The sequence below is a fragment of the Culex quinquefasciatus genome, chromosome 2 (assembly GCF_015732765.1).
Source record: "Culex quinquefasciatus strain JHB chromosome 2, VPISU_Cqui_1.0_pri_paternal, whole genome shotgun sequence".
NCBI lineage: Eukaryota > Metazoa > Arthropoda > Insecta > Diptera > Culicidae > Culex > Culex quinquefasciatus.
Genome location: NC_051862.1, coordinates 193,211,591 through 193,236,005, shown reverse-complemented (window position 1 = coordinate 193,236,005; position 24,415 = coordinate 193,211,591). Strand labels below are relative to the sequence as shown.

At 36.7% G+C, this 24,415-nt stretch overlaps 1 protein-coding gene across 2 annotated transcripts in view; it reads right to left on the bottom strand.

The window, feature by feature from the left end:
• The window catches only part of LOC6045669 (protein O-mannosyl-transferase TMTC2), a 503,026-nt gene that overhangs the window by 460,986 nt on the left and 17,625 nt on the right, over positions 1-24,415 (bottom strand). For both annotated transcript variants that reach the window (XM_038252440.1, XM_038252441.1), the window contains exon 2: positions 18,680-19,824. In XM_038252440.1, the coding sequence (XP_038108368.1) occupies positions 18,680-18,729 (50 nt within the window). In that variant the 5' untranslated portion in view covers positions 18,730-19,824. The remainder of the gene's footprint in view (positions 1-18,679; positions 19,825-24,415) is intronic.

The following is a 24,415-nucleotide window of genomic DNA, read 5'->3' as shown; positions in this document are numbered from 1 at the left end:
GGACAAAAATTGGATTTTTAATGCAGTGTTTTAGGTCGTTACCTCACATCAATATTCACGCTTCTTCCTCCCATGTAGATTCATAACTGTATTGTTGGTTGAACACCGCGTGCTCAAACTCAATCCAATTCAATGCATCATCTCTGCGATACAACTTTACGCAGTAGCCGCTATAATGTCTCTGATGTTTCAATGCATTCCGATCCACTGACGCACTACAAATAATAATAAATGACAATAAAAGTGCTAGGTGTAATCTAACCCAAGGCACTCTCCAGGATCCCTTCGAAAGATTGGCTGCGCTAGGGTTTGATAAGATTAGATTTGATTTCATTTTGCGAATTCGCCGGACTATTGTGGGCCGCCTGAGAAACACAAATAAAAAGTTGAAAAAGTCAATTTTGATAAACTTACATTTTGAAAATTTTGAGCAGATCTCTACGGAATCGATCTTTCTTCAAATTTTAATTTTTGTATTTTTTAATTCGGCTAAAACTATTTTGGTGCCTTCGGTATGCGCAAAGAAGCCATTTTGCATCATTAGTTTGGTCCTATAATTTTCCATACGAATTTGGCAGCTGTCCATACAACAATGAATTATGAAAATCAAAAAAAAATCTGTATCTTTTAAAGAAATTTTTTGATCGATTTGGTGACTTCGGCAAAGAACTACACTGAAAAAAATATAAACGGTAAAAAAATTATGATCAATTTAAATTTCACTTTTTGTCACTTAAACTTGATTTGCAAAATAAAACTATTTTTTTTCTGATATGTTTTAGGGGATATCCAATGCCAACTTTTCATAAAATTCCAGAACGGGCAACAAATATTTGACCGAGCTATGATTTTTTGAATCATAACTAATTTTTACAAAAAAATAAAAATATTGCTCGCAAAAATTTTAAATTTAAAAGTATTTAACGCTGCACATCAACTAAGGCTTTTGCACCAAGATTTTTGTGCAGACGTTTTAGTATCTTCAAAACTACGGGTACAATCGAAATAGTGTTTTATTCATCCCCTAAATTACTGTCCACAAAGTAATTTACAACAAAGTTTGACTAATTTTACAATCCCGTTGTTGCAGGATTGGGTCCATAAGTTTGACAATTTTAGAATAAGAAGACAACAACTTCCTTCGTTGCTGTGCACCCTTATGTGAAATTTTGATAAAGTGCATCGTTTTCAAATTAAATCCACTTTTAGGTGACATTTTTGAAAATAGTCGCAGTTTTTCATTTTTCAAATTAGTTGACATGTTTGTTAAAATATAAAACATTCGTAAAATGTTTCGATCTTTTCAAAAAAATATTTCCAAAATTTTTAAACCAAGACTAGCATTTTAAAAGGGCTTAATATTGAATGTTTGGCCGTCTTAAAATGTTAGTCTTCGTTTAAAAACGTTACTTAATCCACCCTTAGGTGATTGGTGCCTTCCTCACATTTAGATGGTAATGCTATCCAAAATAGATACAAAAGGGCGGACCTTTCAGTGTTCTATCAACTTGATTCATTATTCATACCATCAGATTGAGTAGTCAGATCTTCATAATTCAGGACACTTAAGTTATGTGCTTATAACTTTTGATAGGGTTGTCAGATCTGCAATCTTTTGAACTCGTTGGAAAGGTATTTTGATCACCTATCCATCAACAGGTTGCATGATATATCCGGACAACGTTTTCATCGAAATATATGAGATCCGATCTCTAAAAAGTTCATAAATAACACTTAAGTGCTTATAACTTTTGATAGAGTTGTCAGATCTTCATTCTTTTGAACTCGTTGGAAAGGTCTTTTGATCACCTATCCATCGACAGGTCGCATGATAGATCCGGACAACGTTTTCATCAAAATATGTGAGATCCAGTCTCTAAAAAGTTCATAACTAACACTTAAGTGCGCATAACTTTTGTTAGAGTTGTCAGATCTTCAAACTTTTGAACTTGTTGGAAAGGTCTTTTGTATACCTTTCTAATAATGTATATCATGACGGGGTTTCTTATAAAAACCACCCTTTTTACAATCTTCCGGACTTTTGTTAGAATCGTTTTTTAGCATTAGTTTCGAAGTACTTAACTGAACATTATAATTTTCAATAGCGACTTATGGGACCCCAAGACGGATCGAATGAGACCAAAACGGTCCAAATCGGTTCAGCCAGTGCCGAGATAATCCAGTGCAAATTTTTTTGATCAGCATCCCACCACACACACAGACATTTGCTCAGAATGTGATTCTGGATCGATAAGTATATATGAAGGTGGGTCTAGGAGGTCACATTAATAATTTCGTTTTTCGTGTGATTTTATAGCCTTTCCTCAGTAAGGTGAGGAAGGCAAAACTGAAAATATTGTTTTCGAAAAGATCTGAAAATTTCACGATTGTTTCATATTTTAACATTGTAAATCGGACCATTAGTTGCTGAGATATTGACATTAGAAAATGGTGGGTTGTTTGGATGAGACTTAGAAAACAGCAAATTTCCGGTTTTTAAAATTTTGCATGGCAATATCTCAGCAACTTAGGTCGTATCAACAAAGTTCAAAAAAGCAAAATATAGAGAATTTTCTGAGCTTTTCCAAAGCTTTTCATAAAAATATTTTTCAAAAGTGGGCAAACATGTGCACTAATTTAAAAAAATAAAAAACTGCGACTATTTTCAGAAAAGTCATCTAAAAATGGATTCAACTTAAAAACGAAGCACTTAATGAAATTTTCAAGAAAGTAATTTTTGATTGCAAATTTAATTTTACATTGAAAAATGAAGTTGAAAATTTTGTGCTACGAATATTTCGATTTAAAAAAACAGTATTGATTGAAAAAATCATAACTTGGGCAATGATTTTTGCCCGTTCTGGCAATTTCTGAAAAGTGGGGATTTGATGTCCTCTAAAACATATCATAAAAAATAAATAAAAATAGTAATTTTGCAAATCGATTTAAGTGACAAAAAATAAATAAAAAATCACCAAAAAAATTTTTACCGTGTATATTTTTTTCCAGCGTAGTCCGTATTCATACCTACAACTTTGCCCAAGACTCCAAATCAATAAAAAAAATCCTTGAAAAGATACAGATTTTTGAATTTACATAAATCATTTTTGTATGGACAGCTGCCAAATTTGTAGGGAAAATTATATGGACAAACTTATTAAGCAAAATGGCTTCTTTGGGCGTACCCAAGGCACCAAATAAGTTTCAGTCGGATTAAAAAATACAAAAAAAAAATTCTAATGACCGAAATCTGAGAGAACTGCTCTGATCTAACCTCTGGCACTCTCCAAAATTCCTTCGGAAGATTGGCTGCATGAGAGTTTGAAAAGATAAGATTAGATTCAATTTCATAAAGTAACAACATTAATAAAGCATTTCTATCAAGCATTAGCATTAGCATTAGCATTAAGAAGACGTCCACCACCGGAAGGCTCCACAAAAATAAAGCAATCATATCAAGAATGGAAAATCAAGCATAAAAAATTTCAGCAGTTTCTCATCAAAGTAGTTTGAACCTGAAACAACTGAAATAATGAGGAAAACTTCAAATGTCTAGGACTGACAAACCCATTGTTGGAGAACAGAACTAAATTTCTAGCAGAATCGCATATGGAAAACCTTCAAATTGCTGAAAGAGCTGGCAAAAAATAGCAATTCAATACCGGATTATTCATCAATTTCCACGCAAAAGTACCATTTTGTAGTATGGTTTCCCCTTTAGCTCACAGCACACAGCGCCACAGCGCAGCGAAAAATGGAAATCTGATCGCTGGCAACAGAATGTGCATGGAAAACACATGCAAAACATTTCATCAGAATCTCATCGCCATCGTTGTCGTGATGCTGCTCTCTTTTTTTTCTTTTCCTCCCACAACTCGTCATTTCGCTGGAAACCCGTGAATGAGCTTGTCCCACATTCACTCATGCAGTATGAATAATTTAAAATGATGACTGAGTTGGGTGGATGGGTTGGAAGGGGCAGGGGATCAATCTCCCACTCTGGCGAATCTCTTATCGATGTGCAATGTGGAAGCCCAGCACCACCGCCACCCATCCTTCGGAAAAGCACACGCGATGGATGTGAATCGAGTGAAAATGGATGTGAGTTGTCGCAAAAATCGATGTTTACATTCAGAATTGAAACTGAAACTCGACGGAGAAGGAACGATGGCAGCAGGGCTTCGCCTGCCAGATTTTAATGAAATGAAACCGCTTGAATGAAGCGGGAAGTGCGAAATTGGCAGTGATGCCAAATTTTCTCGAGTTTTCTGGAGTTCAATTTGTGATTCCCATCACTGACAGCTCGAAATTTTCAATTTAATGTTACGACCAAATGTTACAGGAACGTGGAATTTCATCGCCGAAATCATTAAAATAACATCGCTCTGATTTTCAGCATTTTTCGCACTCTACCTACCATCCCATAATAAGGGAGGGACGGGATCGGAAATGTAATGCCGAAAGGATTATCCAAAGTGCTTCCCGGCCGGCATGAGATGAGTGGGATAGCATTCGGTTGAAACTCGAGTCGTTAATTAAGGACCGAGGGTGGACCCCCCGAGCTCGGTGCACGGATTGGAATTAATTTGAAACTCGATATGGATGCGATATGCAAATGTGGTGTGCTGCGCGTGGTTTGTGGGTTGAACGATGGCTTAATTTTGATTTTTCAGGATGCTTAATTGTTTTGTTAAACGTTACAAAAAAAATTGCTTTGCTGAAACATGTCAAGGTAACAAAAACGATTCTGACAAATTGACAAAATATTTCTCAGAAAAAATGCATTTTATTTTACATTTTACAAAAAAGACTGGTTTGTCGAACCTTAAGCATATTTTTTGTAATTAAGATTCATTAGCAATTTAAATCAATGTTCACAATTATTTTTGAATTTGCTTAGATGTTGAACTATGTTGGACAATGAATTCGAATCCATGCCCGAATTTGTTTCAAATTTTCACAATTTTGAGAAACGCTTTTTTGAAATGTTATGCTCTTTTGAATTTATATTTATAACTTCAAAATAATTTGAATAACTCGAAAAAAAATACATTCTTAAAGAAAATGTTGGCACCTTTGAATAATTGACAAATAATTACAGATGCAGTAGTTGTTTGGTAACTGGGCTGTTTTTCAACTGGGCCGTAGCCCAGTGAAAAAGCAGACAAACGTCAAAAACCAAAACAATCCAAAATGACCGTGGGGTTAAAGGATGCAATAATCATTTTAAATAACTAAAAAAAAACTTGTTTCAAACTTTTTTTATTCCAAGTCACAACTTAAGAAATATTGTTCCCCTCGTTATTGTTCGTTCAGCCCAGTAAACGAGCAGCATTCGATGACTGGGCTAAATTCTCTGCCCAGTTACCGAACAAGTACTGTATACCTTTTTTTATGCTATAAATCAGAGCGTTGAATTCCCATTCCAGGGAAAAGAAATTCCCGGAATTTCTCGTACACAAAAAAAATCCGTTTCCCTGTAAAATTATTAATTTCCCAAAACTCCTATCCGCAATGTTTTTGCAAATGGACTTTTGATTGATTTTTTGTTCATCCTAGCTATTTAGCATCTCTACATAAATTTGGGGACTGTTTATAGAAAAAAAAACTTAAATCAAACTCAAATCTTTAAACCCTATGCATCGCCGTACCTAGGGGTTGCCCTAAATCGATGATTGTAAGAAAAAATCTTGTCGGTTATAAAATCTTCAAAAGGTATTTGAAACAGAAAGGGCGCCAAATTATAAAGTAGCACTATAAAAAACTAGATAGGTTTAAAATATAAAAACAATGATTTAGGGGTGCCAAAATCAATTGCTTGAATATTTCTACCAAAGTGTTTTTGAAAATTCATACCTAATGCTAAATTTATTTTTTCATCAAAGAAGGGGCGTTCAAGTTGCAGAAAGTTCAAGGAGTTTTAGAAGAGCTTCTCAAAATAAATACAGCATTAAAGTTTGGACCGTTGTATAATTAACTTTAATTCATACCTTCCAGACTAAAAAAAATGCGATCAGCCAAATTGTGAAAAAATTATGGTCATTCTTTGAGCTTATTTGAAATAGGAATGATTTTAACATAAAAACATATACCTTTTTTTTAAATTTTGACATTCTCGAGTTAAAATAGGCCTTTGAAATATTTTCAGCACTATTTCCTCTTTTATAAGCAACTTTGTGCATTGAAATTTTCCTACGCTTTTTCAAAATATGCTTTTGAAAAATAGAAAAAATGCTGTATATTTCACCAATAAGACCACATTTTTTCAGGGAAAAAAATGTTTTTCAGAGCACACAAGCTTTTCTGAACATCACTTTTTCAGTTTGAGATTAACCGGTGTTGTTTACTTTTAAACATGTCTAAAAAGCTTTGGTAATGAGAAACTATTCAAACATTTTTTTTTCAGTTAAAAACATTTTTTTATCAAGGTTTGAAATCATTCATATAGCTTTGTGCAAAACACAATTTTCTAGAATATGAAATTTTATTTTATGAATGAAAAATAAATGAAGAAAATACCTATGAAAAAATCAATGCTAAACATAAATAAAAAAAAATAAAATTGGGTAATTCTCCGCCAACTCACACAGCAGTTGCCCCGACCCCTCTTCGATTTGCGTGAAACTTTGTCCTAAGGGGTAACTTTTGTCCCTGATCACGAATCCAAGGTCCGTTTTTTGATATCTCGTGACGGAGGGGCGGTACGACCCCTTCCATGTTTGAACATGCGAAAAAAGAGGTGTTTTTCAATAATTTGCAGCCTGAAACGGTGATGAGATAGAAATTTGGTGTCAAAGGGACTTTTATGTAAAATTAGACGCCCGATTTGATGGCGTACTCAGAATTCCGAAAAAACGTATTTTTCATCGAAAAAAACACTAAAAAAGTTTTAAAAATTCTCCCATTTTTCGTTACTCGACTGTAAAAAATTTTGGAACATGTCATTTTATGGGAAATTTAATGTACTTTTCGAATCTACATTGTCCCAGAAGGGTCATTTTTCATTTAGAACAAAATTTTTCATTTTAAAATTTCGTGTTTTTCTAACTTTGCAGGGTTATTTTTAGAGTGTAACAATGTTCTACAAAGTTGTAGAACAGACAATTACAAAAATTTTGATATATAGACATAAGGGGTTTGCTTATAAACATCACGAGTTATCGCGATTTTACGAAAAAAGTTTTGAAAAAGTTGGTCGTCATCGATCATGGCCGTTCATGGTCACCCGCGACAGACACGGACGACGAAACAAAGAGAAACGCAAAAGTAACTTTTTCAAAACTTTTTTCGTAAAATCGCGATAACTCGTGATGTTTATAAGCAAACCCTTATGTCTATATATCAAAATTTTGTAATTGTCTGCTCTACAACTTTGTAGAACATTGTTACACTCTAAAAATAACCCTGCAATGTTAGAAAAACACGAAATTTTAAAATGAAAAATTTTGTTCTAAATGAAAAATGACCCTTCTGGGACAATGTAGATTCGAAAAGTACATTAAATTTCCCATAAAATGACATGTTCCAAAATTTTTACAGTCGAGTAACGGAAAATGGGAGAATTTTTAAACTTTTTAGTGTTTTTTCGATGAAAATACGTTTTTCGGAATTCTGAGTACGCCATCAAATCGGGCGTCTAATTTTACATAAAAGTCCCTTTGACACCAAATTTCTATCTCATCACCGTTTCAGGCTGCAAATTATTGAAAAACACCTCTTTTTCGCATGTTCAAAAATGGAAGGGGTCGTACCGCCCTCCGTCACGAGATATCAAAAAACGGACCTCGGATTCGTGATCAGGGACAAAAGTTACCCCTTAGGACAAAGTTTCACGCAAATCGAAGAGGGGTCGGGGCAACTTTTCCCGATTTCGTGTGAGTTGGTAGAGAATTACCCAATTATAAAAAATATTCTCAAGCAAAATGAAAAAAAAAAACGTTTTCTTCATATTTTTACCAAATATAATGCTCTTATTATTATTTATAAGTTCCATCATGAATTGCGCTGGATTTTGAATGATCTTAAATTGATCTTGACGAAATTTGGTTCTGATGCGAGGTGCGTTTAAAAATTATACCGATTAGAGTGTAACAAAAATGACTTTATGGCGGGCATTCAAGGATTTGTTCTGGTGTGCTCACTAAGCCCAAATCCCAAATATGAGCTTGATTGGACGTAACAGGAACTGGCGCTTTGCATTTTAATTTTAAATGGGATTTAACCCGTAAAAAAAGATTTTTTTCAAAAATGTCACCTTTTGTGGCATTTTGGCCACTGAAGTGTTTATTTTCAACATCATTGGCGTGTAGGCCAGCAAATTAACATCAATTCATAAAAATGCTTGTTAATTTGAGAGGGGCGCCAAATTGATACTTTGCCAAGGGTGCCGCGGACCCAAGGTACGGCTCTGACCCTACGATCTGTTTCATTTTTTGATGTTTTAGTGACCAAAAAGCGAGAACTTCCGGTATGACGAACGTTTTTATTTTCACCAAAATTGTAAAAAAAATAAAAAAGCGATTTTTTGAGAGTATCTTAAATTACCCCGGAAAATTTTCGAAAATCATTTCTGGATGAAAAGTTGAATTCGGAAATCAAAAGTACTTTTTCGAGTTAAACTCATGTATAGGTATTTTTTTCAGTAAAATTTTCATATTTTAATATATTTCTGAAAAAAATATATTTAAAGAGCTGAAAAAAATCACTACAAATTTCTACTTGGGCATTGTTGATCCAAGCTATGGTAGCTGAGGTATGTATGGGCATGCAAAGAACTTAAATTACAAAAATATAGTTTTGCTTTAAGTGCTATTCATTCGGCTTTCAATTTTCGAACAATAATATCTTGGAAACGTTTAGTAGAATTTTTAATGTTGAATAACGAAACCCGTGTAAATTTGCTAAATTTATGGATATTTTTAAATACGACTCACTTTTCTAAAGGGTTTGGCCCATGCAACCAATTGAAATGTGGTCAAACACAAACTTATGGGAAATTTGACGAGCTTTCCGGTAAAAATATTTTCGAGACTGAAAAATCAAGTCTGTCATATAGAAATTGCCAAAAACCATAAAAAACTTATTTTTTCAACATTTTTATTTTTAAAACCGTTGTAACTTCACAAGCATTGGACTTAGGACAATTGTCAATATGAAAACTGTTGTGTAAAATTGACTGGAAAATCAACTTTCGTGTTCGGTTTTTGAAAATTTTGACGTTTAGAGCACTTTTGAAAAAAACAGTTTCAGTAAATGTTTTTTGTATTTTTTTAAGGTGATTTGCTCCATCTTGCATTTTTCGTGAGTCTCTTGTAACATCTTAGGCTATTTTTACAAAAAAATTGAACGAAAAAAAATCGTGGGCTCACCTTCAAATTTGACTTTTAAACTTAAAAATCAAAAAATCTCATAAAAGTGGAGTGCTTTTTTCTTTCAATGTATTTTTTTCGGAAGCCCGTCAAATTTCCTACAAGTTTTTCTTTGACCACTTTTTGATACGATGTAACGGCTTCGAGATACAGCAATATTTAAATTACGAAACACAATAATATTTAAAACACTTACGCCCTTCTCAAATGTCATTATCGAGTGTAACTGGCTCCATATACACAAAAATGGCTTATATAGGCCTAGGATAACATGTCTACAAAGTTTCATTGAAATTGGAGAGGGTCGGGTACAACCGATTCCCTATTTGACATGGAATTGCTCTGCTTCAGTATTTTTTCTTACACAATGCTTTGATTTTTTTTGATTGATTTTGGTTAAAACAGGAACAGAAAAAAAAACCATGAGTACACCGATCTCCAAATTAATTGCTCTGAAATCTCCTGTACTTATTTAGACTGGCGGTAGTGATTTTAAGATCATTTGTAAAACATTATTTAGTTGAAACATTTATGTCTAAGCTTATCTCATATTTTTTTCTGGTTATGATGTACAAAACAAAATCGTTCAAGCTATCTAGAATGATCTAGTTAAGATTGAAGTGTAGATTATCACCAATAAATAGTATTGAGCTAATTCTATGGTTTTCAGCTTGAAAAATATTACAAATGAAATGAAAACATAGATATTATTACTGTTTTTAAAATTTCCCGGTAATTCCAGGGATTTGAAAAAATATTTTTCCCGTTTCTCGGGAAATTCAAAACCCGGGAAAAAGGCGTCCATAGTTATTTCCTTGAAATTTTCATTCATATTTTGTTTCATAGGTTTAAAGTAAATGGCAAAGCTTGAAGTATTCGTCCTGCTTTAAATTCTCTTATAATGTGGCAAGAATATTGTATACTCATGTACTTTTTCCCAAACATGATTTGAAAATCATTTTAAAAAAAATCCGAATTTACGCATGTCAAAAGTAAAATGAAAAAAATGCCATGCAAATGCGAGTTTGTAGAAAGAATTGTCATGATTTAATAACTTATCCAACTGAAAAATGATCAAATTCTCGTCCGTTTATTGATTTAAAAGTATTTAACGATGCGCACCAACCAGAGCTTGGGGATAAAGATGATTTATTACAGACATTTGAGTATCTTCAAAACTACGGGAACTATCGATATAAATTTTTATTCATCCCCGAAAGTACTGTCAACAAAATAATTTTCAACAAAATTTGAGCATATATTTTTAGACTGTTGCAGGATTGGGTTCGTTAGGTTGAAAATGTTGGAATAAGAAGACAACAGCTTCCTTGATTGTTATGCAGCCTTAAAATGGTTATAATGAGATGCATAAATTAATTTTGAAATAACCTGAACTGTAAAGTCAAAGTAAGCGGAATTCAGTTTTTGTGAAAATCAGAAGTCACAGTTTATTATGATCATCAATCTGATTTGTACTGATTTTCCAAAAAACTTAATACAATTTTCAAGAAAAAAACCACCTGCCTTTTAAAATTCAAATACTTTCATTTACCTCACACACGCATAACTCAAACCAGCAAAGCTGACACGACGACACACGCCCGTTCCCGGTGATCTCAACCCTCCCTTCCCGACACTGCTGCTTAATATTTCATCCCTCGAACCCACATAATACCATCGCCCGGTGGCGGTGCTCGCTCTCTTTGGGGTGTTCACTCCCGGTACACGTGGGAAAACCGCTTCTCCCAGCAGCCGGAAAGTGAAGGTGACTGAGCCGGAAACGGCAGAGATTTAGGATCCGGCAGAATCCCCGCGCTTGATTGCACGTGAATAAAGGCGTAATCATAACCAAAAGGGAGGAGTGGGGGGATTTTGGGTGGTGGGAGGGGGAAGAGGCAGCAACACGTTAAAATTCATATATCCCACGTGGGAGGAGGGGAGGTTAGGTGGGTTCCGTACGTCCTTTTCCGACCCTAATGTATATTTTTTTCATTTTCTTCCGTCATCAAATACCACTGAAGGAGGATCTCCGGAGAGGGTGAATTTCCCGAAGGGTTGAACACGTGGTTCGACTCCTTTTTAAATTTTTCCTCTGCCCTGAACCTGTCAGTGGGTTAGTATGTTACGTTGAAGTTTCGGGAGCGGTTTTGAAGAAGGAGTTTTAGGGATTATTTGATTTTTGAATTTCAAATGAAAATGTGTTGTTTTTGTTCTTTAAAGCAAAGTTAGACTATTGCGTTTTGCGTTGCTAGTGAACCTAGATTTTTGTAAATCATCACGTTTTACCTGGAATGATTCCAAACAATCTCATCAAGTGCAACAACTTAAGATAAACCATCAACCATTTCATTACAGCCACAGATTTGCCCCCGAAATTTATTCATCTATTCAAGTTCAACGGTGAAAGGTGAAATTAAGTTACGCCAAAATGGAAATTTTCCTTTCACCCACGTGTGACACTTCTTACATGACACACAACAAATGCTTACACTCTCACAACCTGACATGGCTCGAAACAAGAAAAAAAACCCCACTCTTCTGGCGTTGCTCCATACGGGGGAAAATGCGAACGAAATCGCCACAATTGACAATTTTCCGCAAACAAGGGCAAGGACTTCACAGAGAGAAGGAGAAAAGTGGAGGTTTGGTGGCTTCACCACAAACGAAACAATTTCGGAAGGAATATAAATTGCCACTGACTGAAATTCGAGCACACGAGCGAGCGAAAGGTCGTCGGAAAAGCTTGGGCGAAAAACGCACCCATTCTAGTGGTGGAAAATGTGGTGCCAGCGCAAAATTAAAAATTAATGTAATCTGCGGTTGTGACGAGCCGAACGAGGGGTGGTTTGCTGTCGTTGGCGAAGGTTTTGCGAGAAAAAGTAAGGGGAGGGGGAGTGTTCGGAAAATCAATATTTAAGAAAGATTTGTTGTTTTTAGAAGTTCTGTGAAATGTTGATGGGACCTTGCCCCAGTGTGATTGGAGTCTTGATTATGGATGAGCAACGAATGTTTCTTTCATATGAGGCAGGGTCATGAATGTGGTGATTTGTTTGAGAGTTTAGTAGGTTGTTTTGAGAGACAATTTCCGATTTTATTTGGAATAAATTCTTGGAAATGATCATCTTAAATTCTACTAATAACTTTAATCTAAACAGTTGTAATTCCGTGTGAGATGTCAGGTCAAAATTGGCTAAATTTATTGTTGATCGAAATGTTTACCGTTGCGATAGATTCTCAGGAAATTCAAAGATAGTATTATGCGTGGACTGTGGTTGATGGTTTAATGGTTTCTACCAGGGCTGTAAAGTCCGAGCCTTTGGATTTGGGTTGTTTGGTCACCTGGAGACGAAGTCGTGAAAACAAGTACCAACTAGCCGTAGTCGTAGTTGGCTAAGCTATAAGAGCTAAAGACGTAGTTGCAGGCGGAAATTTTAAATAAGTCGGAGTCGGTGTTAGAGTCTGAGTCGAACACAAATTATGATTTTTTTTATTGCTCAGAAATTTTTGTACTGCATTTCAGTTCTCAAAACTATAAATATGTATGGAATAATTTGACTTTTTTCCATTCAATTTATGTTTTGATTTAACAGATTTTTTAGATGACATATGGATTTCAAAGTATTTTCTATGTGATCAGTTTTTTTTTTTTGCATTTTTAGGAAGACGTTGAGAAAAACAAAATACAATCCAGACTCGATTATCCGTAGGCCTTGGCGAAATTCACTTCAGATAATCGAATCACCAAAAACATCTTTATGTTGCTTTTTTTCAAATGTAGAGCTTAAGCATGACCCCTAAACATTGCTAAAGTGATTTATTTTAAATTCAAGATGGCAGTTTTAAATAGTGGTGAAATTATGAATTTTGAAATACATTACCAGCGATGGAATAATCATCATCAAAAGAAAATCTTTGGACGTTCATCAAGAGAAAAAATCCAAAAGGAGCATGGCTCTCCTCTCTCGCGCACGAAAGATCGTTAAAAGGAATCTAAAAAAATCATCATCTTGATTATTCGGCGGAACATCTTTTTCACTACTATACTTGCATGTGTAACGTAAACAAAGCGGAATAAATAGTTTTAAGTGATGCTAACAAGCAAAATCACAAAAAATCATCCACAGATTGATTTTTTGGAGAAGTTCGAGAAGTTCCTCTCTCTTTCGCGGGTGAAAAAAGTTCGCAAGCGAAAATGATTTTTTTGCGATTATTCCATCCCTGTACATTACACAATCCACCGTTTGGTGGTTCATGCTTTCTTCACATAAATATAGTTTTTTTATGTAAAATTAAAATTCCAACCTACAAATGTTCTCTAAAAATATCTTAATAGAGTCATAACTACCGATAGAGTTGTCAGATCTTCTGTTTTTTTAACTCGATGGGAAGGTCTTTTGATACGCATTCTAGGATGGGTCGCAAGATTTATCCGGACATCATTTTTATCGAAATATCTGAGATCAAGCTTCAAAAAGTATAAAATTGACACTTAAGTGCTCATAACTTTTGATAGGGTTGTTGTTATTTAATCTTTTAGACTCATTCGAAAGGTCTTTCAATTATCTAACTACAGTCGACTCTCTGGTTGTCAATATACAAGGGACCATCGAGGAAGAGAATCATCAGTTTACAGAACGATGCAAAATGAAGACTCGATTGAAAATACTTTTTTCTTGATACCCAGCTATGGTAGAGAATCTTGACAACGTCCAGCAAACAAAAACAAACTAATGTCAAACATCCTTCAAAGCTTCGTTTCGCAAAGAAAAATGCCCATGCAAGCCATGAGAAAGTGAAATTATTGACAACCGGAAGAGATTTTTAAAGCAAAAAGAATCCAAGGGACCGTCGAGGAAGAGATCCTTCAAGCAAGAGAAAATATCGAGGAATGAAGAGAATTGAAATATGCAGATTGAAGGGACTGAAGAATTCATCGAAAGATGGAGCAATATTGATATCGAGAAGATCGACAGCCAGAGAGTCGACTGTAATGACATATCACATATCTGAGATTCGGCTTCTCCACTTAAGTGTTCACAACTTTTGATAGGTTTGTCAGAGTTTCGATTTTTTTTGGCTCATCGGAAAGGTCTTTCTTAAAATATATAACAAGATAAACTTTCTTACAAAAACACCCTTTTTACAATAACTTTATCCAAAATCGTTTTTAGCATAACTTTTGAAGTACATTTCTTGACTGGTGAAGGTGGGTCTAAGAACTCGAATTAAGAAGTTCATTTTTCGAGTGATTTTATTGCTTTTCCTTAGGAAGGTGAGGAAAGCAAAATGCAGTTTTAAATTAAATAGGCAATAAACCATTTAAATTTGACAAAAAATGGGTCGAAGAACTCGAATTTTATTTTAAAAGGAAGAAAATAAAAGAAAACGCGGAAAAACTTTTTTTTCGTTCCCGATTGGATTATCCGAAGTCCCATACAAACCATCGGATAATCGAATCTTCTGAAAATCAAGGCTTCGGATAATCGAGTCTGGACTGTGCTGACACATTAATGGACCATTGGTTTATGAACCCTATCGTGTGAAATTTGACCAACTAAAAAAAATTAAATTGCAAGTTTAAAAAAAAAATCAATGAGACAAGATAAAATTTATTGAAGCGAAATATGGACTCCAATCATCTTTACAAATAAAAACTATTTTTACGTTGTAGTGCACCTTTACTCAAAAAATTTACAAATAGGATTTTTTTACGATTGATGATTTTAAAGAACACGTCAATTCTACGGATTTCTTAGAATTATTGAAGTTTATGAAAATATGTTTTGTGCTCTTTCATGTTTTGACTCTTTTTTAGATATTTTTTAATATCTTAAAAATATTTCCAGCGATTTTTATATTCATTTTGATCAATATGCTTTTTTTTCTTTTTTCCCTATACAAGTACACCTGGAGATCACCAAACGACACGGAGACGCAAATCGACCATGTTCTCATCGATGGTCGGCACTTCTCGGACATAATCGACGTCAGAACCTACCGTGGCGCGGACATCGACTCGGCCCACTACCTGGTGGTGGCAAAGCTGCGCCAACGCCTGTCCGAGGTCAACAAGATCCGGTACCGTCGCCCGCAGCGGTATAACCTGGAGCGACTCAAGGACCATGAGGTCGCTACCCAGTACGCGCGGGAACTCGAAGCTGCGTTGCCTGACGAGGGTGAGCTCGCCGAAGCCCCTCTGGAGGCCTGCTGGAGCCATATGGAAGCAGCCATCAACGCAGCGGCATCGAGCGCCATCGGGTACGTGGACCCGTCGAACTCGGTCGGCTGGTTCGACGAGGAATGTCAGGCGATTTGGGACGAGAAGAAAGCAGCGCGGGACAAGTGGCTGCTGCACAACACCCGTGGGAACAAGGAGTCGTACAAACAGTTGCGAAGACAGCAAACCCATCTCTTCCGGGATAAGAAGCGCCGCCTGGAAGAGTTGGAGTTCCAGGATATGGAGCAGCTGTATCGCTCCAACGAAACGCGTAAGTTCTACAAGAAACTCAGTCAATCCCGGACTGGCTTCATGCCGCGAGCCGAAATGTGCCGGGATAAGGACGGAGGAATCTTGACGGACGAGCGTGAGGTGATCTAAAGGTGGAAGCAGCACTTCGACGAGCACCTGAACGGCCCAGAGGCGGAGTACCAGGGCGACGGGAGAAACGACGTCAGCGGTATGGTGGACGACGAGGACGAGCCAGCACCCACGATGAGGGAAGTTAAGGATGCCATCAAGAAGCTGAAGAACAACAAAGCAGCGGGTAAGGATGGTATCGGTGCTGAACTCATCAAGATGGGCCCGGACAAGCTGGCGGCCTGTCTACACCGGCTGATAGTCAAGGTCTGGGACACAGAACAGCTACCGGAGGAGTGGAAAGAGGGAGTAATATGCCCGATCTACAAGAAGGGGGACAAGTTGGAATGTGAGAACTATCGAGCTATCACTATTCTCAACGCGGCCTACAAAGTGCTGTCTCAGATCATTTTCTGTCGTCTGTCGGAGCGAGCAAAGGATTTCGTTGGGACGTACCAAGCCGGTTTTGTGGAGGAAATCGACGACGGACCAAATCTTTTGCTACGCCAAATCCTCCAAAAATGTCGCGAGTACCAGATCCCGACGCACCACCTGTTCATCGATTTCAAAGCCGCGTACGACTCGGTCGATCGTGAAGAGCTATGGAAGATCATGTACGAGAACGGCTTTCCGGGAAGCTGATCAGACTGGTGAAATCGACGATGGACGGGGCGCGGTGCAGCGTGAAGATTTCGGGAGCGATGTCCGACCCGATCGAATCGCGCAAGGGACTGCGACAAGGCGACGGTATCTCCGGCCTCTGTTTCAACATTGGGCTTGAAGGTGTTATGAGGCGGGCGGGCTTCAACATGCGAGGCACGATTATCAACCGATCCAGCCAATTCATCTGCTATGCCGACGACATGGACATTGTCGGCAGAACGTTCGAAGAGGTGGCCAGGCGGTACACCGAATTGAAGCGGGAAGCGGATAAGGTTGGATTGAAGGTGAACGTTGCGAAGACGAAGTATCTGCTGGCAGGAGGAACCGAGTCCCTTAGGACTCGCATAGGACCGAGCGTGACGATCGCCGGCGACGAGTTCGAGGTTGTGGAGGAGTTTGTGTACCTCGGATCGTTGGTGACGTCGGACAACAACTGCAGCAGAGAAATTCGGAGGCGTATCATCACCGGTAGTCGTGCCTACTACGGACTCCACAAGACCTTACGGTCTGGTCACCTTTCCCGGCGTACAAAGTGTACCATGTACGAAACGCTGATAAGACCCGTCGTCCTCTACGGGCACGAGACGTGGACGATGCTCGAGGAGGACCTGCAAGCGCTTGAAGTTTTCGAGCGACGAGTGCTTAGGACGATCTTTGGCGGCGTGCGTGAGAACACTGTATGGAGGAGAAGGATGAACCACGAGCTGGCGCAACTCTACGGCAAGCCAAGTATTCGGAAGGTCGCCAAGGCTGGCCGAATCCGGTGGGCCAGACACGTCGCAAGAATGCCGGACGCGCTGGATGCGCGCCAACCGAACCTGACTATCAATCCGGTGAAGTTGGTGTTTAATTCGGAGCCGGCTGGAACGCGGCGGAGGGGGGCGCAACGTGCACGGTGGTTGAACCAAGTGGAGGAAGATCTGGAAAGTGTGGGAGTTCCGCAGCGGAATTGGAGAGTAGCAGCCCAGGACTGAGTCCAGTGGCAGCGCATCTGGAGACAGCTCATGACCCGGAGGTTGTACGAGCAGTAAAAGTAAAAGTAAGTAAGCTTTTTTATAGCTTTTTTCCAGCAAAACTTTATCATTGGAAAGTTGTCCTGAAAAAATAAATTATTTTTGCTTATCCATTTATGAAAAATCAATTTTAGTCAAAACCCTCAAAAAGTAATAATTCAATAAAAGTAAAATCAGCCAAAACTTTATGAAATTTGAATTTAGTATCTTTTTACAAGGATGACTAGAATAAAATTCAAAGAATGATTAAATGTGAAATAAAATTATTTTAAAAAAATTCAAAGGCAAAATCCAAACAAAACTTTGAATTACCAACATTGTATGTCAAATGCAAAAAAAAAAAAAAAAAAACAAATAAATGTATTGTTATAACATTTAAAAGATTGATCTCAAGGTAATTTTTAAAATTTTAAGACTCAATTTATTTAATGAATATTTCATGAAGAGCCAGGGACGGTCATAGAACTTTTTTGAAAAGCCGTCGCGGGCCGGATGAAATGGCTTCACGGACCGGCCTGCTCTACAACAATCGCAAATTTGATACCTAAGATCTGAGATATCGGTAATAAGAGATTTTCCTTAGATGAGTGCGATCCGGCTTCAAAAAAGTAGATAACTATCACTTAAGTGGCTATAATTTGAGACAGGGTTGCCAGATTTTCGATCTTTTGAAATTTTTCAGAAGGTCTTTTGATTTCCTTCCCAACGGTAGGTCGGATGATAGACATAGATCCGGATCCGGACAAAGTTTTCATACAAAGACACGAGATCCAGCATCAAAAAGTTCATACAAATCACTTTAGTGGTCATAACTTCAGACAGGATTGCCAGGATTTAACAGGATATCGATTAATTATCTATCGATATCATTCGAAAGGTATACGTGTTGGTAGGTCTTCGAGCGTTATGTGAAAAGATCATTTTTATAGCAGAATTACAGCCTTACCACAATGAGAGAGACAAAATCAGAAATTTAGCAGACGCTGAAACCAATTCTTCATCAAGCATATTTTCAAGAGCCCACCCAATTCACCCCAATCCAATTAGCGCGCACTTACCTTAACTTGTTGCTGCGCCGTTGGTGCTGGTGCTGCTGCTGAGACGTCATTGCGAGTGCTATTTTAGCTCTAGCTGAAGCGTTTCCTTGCGGTAGGACCAATTCATATCACGTAGGCAGGGCTTGAAATAACACTCAACATTTCCCCACCGTCGGACCGCCACAACTCATGCAGGAGCAATTTTTTTCCCCGTTGTGCTATTTTCACTTCACACACTTGACTTTTTTCACGATTTTTTCCCGACTTTTTTTTTCTGTGAAAACACTCGCTCGACAAAAAGGCAGCCCCCGTGAAACACTCAATTAACTTCAAATTCCTGGCCCCAAATTGAATGAAACTTTTTCCGCTCTTCACGCGTCGCTATTTTCCACGTCAGCCGGAAAATCTATCCCAGTTTTCTTGCGCGCGCTAGAATTTTCCACCCCCCCTCCTTCTCCGAGCTGGGCTCGTAAACTATTTATGTAAATTTCACGCACTTTTCCACACTTGTGCTAGTGTGTGAGGGAGAGCGTTTTTCCTCTGCGTGGGCGTGTTTCGGAAAATTCCAATTTTCCTCCGGAAAACCGTCACCTAATCTGCTCGAAGCAGATCCCGTTGGGTTGGCTTTTGGGGCCCGGATGATGGTTTTTTCTGCATTTTATCCACCACTCACACACACAAGTTGACAATGAGAACCGTCCAGACCCAACTTGAGCCAGTTTCCTGAGCTGCTTCTGAATGTCCTCGGCGACGGATTTCCCTTCAAGTTGACCGGATGTGTGTGAGGAGTGACAGCCGGAGAAAAACTTTCTTTTTTTGAAGTCAGATCATCAAAATGTTTTCCATGTTATTAGAGGAAGGCGTTTTTCCTCCCTTTTCTTCTAGTTGTTGTTTTTATTTCTTCTTCGTTATTCGATTGCTTTCCCTAGAAAAGCTCACACACGTACAGTTTTTGTTTCCACACAAACACCGACGGCGACGACTGCGACGACAAAGAAGACAACTTTTCTTGCCCCAAGTTTCGTTGATTTGTCTTTTATGAAACACGAGAGAAGAAGATATTATTCCTTCGAGGAAAAGTCTCCCATTCATCGACGAGGGAAGCCCAACTCGGATGATGGTGTCATTTGCTTTCGTCAGATTGAGTGTGTCTGTGTCTGTGCAATCTGTAGGAAAAGACAGAAAAATAAACCCGGTAAGATGAAAAAGAAAGGCAGGGAAATGATCTTTGTTAGTGGGACATGAATGGCAATGAAACCTAATAATTCCCGGATTCTCGGCATTTGCCTCGAAATCCGGGAATGTTTGGGCTGAATTGCAGTGCTGGTTGTGGGCGAGGGGGTGGTGGTACGGTACTGCTGGTGGCGGTGGTGATTTTGATGTGGGTCGAAGTTTTCTTCTTTTGAGAAGGATTCACCGAACGTCGCACTTATTGGAGGAAATTTGATTTCCGAGTGATAGCAATCGGAACGAATTGGGAGTTTAATTTCTCATGATGAAAATTATAGAAAATTTGAAAATATTTGTTTCTTCACGTATGAAATACTTGAAAATTATTCACAAATTTTGATAAAAAAACAACATGTTTAACAAGAAAATTCTAGGAATATATGCAACGTTTTATGATTTAATTTTTCTGTCCACTCTTAAATTAAAAGTTAACAAATACATTCATTCAGGACTCGATGTTAAGAACGTCCCCAATTTATTTTAAAATGACTCAAAAGATAACATAGTGAAAATAATAAAATTCATTAATCGGTAAGGAATGCTTCAAGATTTATATTTTTGAAACATATCAAACAAAGTTGCTTTGAAAATTGTCACCACATTTCTTAAAAATTTAGGACCCATTTTAAATTCTTTACCAGACTCAGTATGATTCCATACCATTCCGTTTAGTTCGTATTGAATTCATAATTTTCATTTATTAAGAAAGTGTATGTGTTAAAATTTGTTTGTTGATACTTTCCTTAGAACTTTTCAAACTAACACAATAGTTTTCAGGATGCTGTAGCTTTTCACAGGAGCAGGGTTATCAGGTCTGAAAATAAAAAAAAATGGCCAAAAAATTTTGAAACTTACTTTTCTCAAAGTAATGAGATAAACTGTTTTCGAAAATGGTGTATTTTCACGTTTTATACATTGTTGATTCACGAATTTAAAAATACGTATTAATTTAACTAATCTGATTTTTTTTTTCAAATTGACTCTCAAAAAATCTGGCAAACTGGTCAAAAGCATGATTGCACCAAACTTTTTTGGGGAAAGTTTTGATGAATTTTGCTTAATTTATAATCTTTTGTGCTGACTTAAAAAATTGTTCAGCATAATTGTTCAGCATATTTTTATAAAAACACTCAGAATTTTTGGTTTAGAATTGTATGCATAAGAATGGATAAATTAATAAATCTCCTTAATGAAGTAGCAAGCAACTTCCGTTTGATGATATCACGAAAAATTTCATGAAAACACTGTTGAAAATGACTAAATTTTGCATATTTTTAAACCAGAAGAAAAACTAAAAAAACATTATTTCGTTTTTGTTTGCTTGTGTCTGAGGTGCTGAAAGAATAAATATGTATAAATGTCATTAGTATTTGCCAATAATATGGTTTGATATTATTAAAATAATTCAATTACAAAAAATGCAAAAAAAAACTTAGATCTTGACATATTTCAGGAAAAATGTAAAAAATTAATACAATTTCTTAACTAATTCAATTATATTGAAAAAAAAATAATTATATAAAATCAAGTTTTGCAACAAGTTGCTTACACCATTTTTTGCAAATCCGAAAAAACGCTTTTGAATAGAATTATATTCATGGGTTGAGTGAGTTCACCGTTCAAAGAAAACAATATTGAAAAATGTTACTTTTCGATACCAGTGTTGAAAAGTTCAACTATTCAGCACCCATTTCAGTGCTGAAAAGAAGGGCTTTTCAGCAGTGGCATTAAAAGGTATTGACTTTCAAATCTACTATTTTTGGTAGTTAAAAATAGGCCGTTTCGTTTCTCCAGAAGGACAGGAAAATTTGACAGTTTCACATCGAAATTGCAAAAAAATAATTCAAAATTTCAAGAACAGTTTTTTTTAATTTTTCATGCTTTTTATGATTTTTGAAAATTACTTAAAAAAGTTTCAAAACATGTTACTAAATTATGAAATTATATTTTTTTTCTTAACTGTTGCGTAATTTTTGTAAGGACCATGAATAAAATCTTGCTTAAAAGCCTAAAAGAGCTTCATTCGATTAAAAACGCTAGATAAATTTTATTCAATGGATCCTAAATCATTTGCAATCGATCTTTCATGTTTTTTTTTCTATAAAAAATGCTAATGAATAAGTTTTAACCTTCTTGTTTTTGAAGATAATAGTAGTTTATGCAACAAGTTGCAAAAAGAAGATTTTTTCAGCACGAGTCGTACATTTATCCAACGAGGTTCACCGAGTTGGATAAATACGAAGAGTGCTGAAAAAATCAAGTTTTGCAACGAGTTCCATACAACATTTTTTGCAATTCCAAAAAACACACACTGAGTGAAATTTTATGTCAAATTTTCATTTTTTTGTCAATAAATCGTTTAAATAAAAAAAAAATGTTGAAAAGTGTTACTTTTCGAAACAAATGCTGAAAAGTTCAACTTTTCAGCACCCATTTGAGTGCTAAAAAGTAGAACTTTTCAGCAATTATTTTGAAAAGTGTTGCTATTCGATTCTGTTTTTTTTGGTACAGAAAAGTAGGCCGTTCAAGAATGACAGGAAAAGTAAGTAGTTCCACGACGGAATTGCAAAAAAAGTATTTTTAAAACGGATTCACAAAAGAAGGTTTTTTTTTATAGAAATAAATTCTTCAACATTTTAATATTTTCGAAAAGTTGTTGAACGCAGGAAAACGAGTGTACGTAGTATAATTTTTAACACACATTATGACTTAGGAAGAATTTTATGAAAATTGTATGAATTAGATTTGCCTACATTTTCAGCAATTCAATTTGAAAAGATCCTAAACCGAAAAAAAATCTCCGATCGGGCTCAATTTTTTCTGGGAGTTCCTTGGCCTGTGGCTGTTACAGTATTATTTTGTTTATCCATTAGGGTGACCTACAGCATGCTAGGGTGGTTCAAAAAATGACCAAAACATAAGCGATTTTTTTTAAATCATATCTCCGCGTCATTTCATCCGATTTTAGCTGTCTTAGACGCAAAAGAAGATTATTAGTTTGGCTTTTTGAGAAAAATAGTAAAAAGTTTCAAAAATCCAGCATAACATATGAAAAAGTCGTATGAAAACTACAACTGGCGTTTTGAACGTGTTTCCTGTTTTTGCGCGTGGCGCGTCGATAAACTCAGTTTTTATTTTCAAAAAATTATATCTCGGAAACGTACGGTTCGGCATCGTCAATTTTTGATATATATGTGAAATTTTTCGAAGAATCCGATAAAAATATTTTCAGGCACACTCAAAATAATGAGTTCGCATAAACGTGAACAAAGTTCATGCTAGCGGGAACCAGGAAGAAAACTGTTCAAATTTTATAGTGCATTGCACCATGAAAGTGAACAGTTTTCTTCCTGGTTCCCGTTGGCATGAACTCTGTTCACGTTTACGCGAACTATTTTTTTTTTTTTGGTGCATAGGCTCTTTGGTCCAGACACGGTCAAAACGCAATTTTAAGTTTTCATACGATTTTTTCGTATGTTAAGCTAGATTTTTGAAACTTCTTACTGTTTTTCTCAAATGGCCAAACTAATCACCTTTCTTTTGCCTCTAAGATAGCTAAAATCGGATGAAATGACGCGGGAATATGATTTTTTGAAAGAAGTGGTTTTTGCGAAAAATTACGAAAATTACCATTTTTTAAAGCACTCTAGCACGACGTAGGTCACCCTAATGGTCAAAACAAAAAAATACGGGTCCAATTATCTTGGCCATGGAACCCCCAGAAAAATTTAAATCCCAATAGGAGAACTTATTTTTCGGTTTAGGCTCTTTTCAAATGGAATTGCTTTTTTTTGCAAGATTCTGATCATTGATAAAAACTTGAAACTTCTGTCAGCAACAATATTTTCTTTTTCATTTAACACTTTTTCCGGTTCTGTTTCCAAAACTCTATTTTGAGCTTTCGTGGTAATCGAAAAGCTTCCCTTCAATTTTGTTTCTTTCCTTTCAAAGCAATTTCCCGCGTCTCATCTACGCAAATATGATACTTTTATTTGCAATAAAGAAGAACAAAGCCCCGGAGGACCCGACCAGACAGCGGAACAGCCTCTCCCATAAACTCGCTATCGCAATGCCGCCTGATTTGGGTGGGACAAAAAAAAAGAACGGCTCTTTTCGCTCCGATCATCGACGTCTAGCTTCCTTCCGGTGCCAAGGGGAAGGGAAAAGGGTACCTCAGGGGGAAGAAAATGGCCTTCCACCGTAATTTGAAATTTTTCCTACTCAAACGAAACAGTAAGTCGTTGATCCGCCTCTTCCGAAAAATGCCCGCGAGTCCACCGCGAGGCCATTTTCGTCGTTTCGTGGAGCAAAAAAAAAACGAAACGAAAAGTTGAACTGTAGAACAATATCTCCTCAATTGAAACCGTTTGAAAGTGATATTTCCAAAGGCGAATAAATTTCACCGCTCGCCCCGGCGGCAATCGCCGAAGCCGGTTTTTCTCTTTGTCTTTGTACTACAGGGTGGAAAATTGTCTCCAAGGGTGGGGAGGGGAGTGAGCGGAAGGGAAGGATCAAACTTTCTGTTTA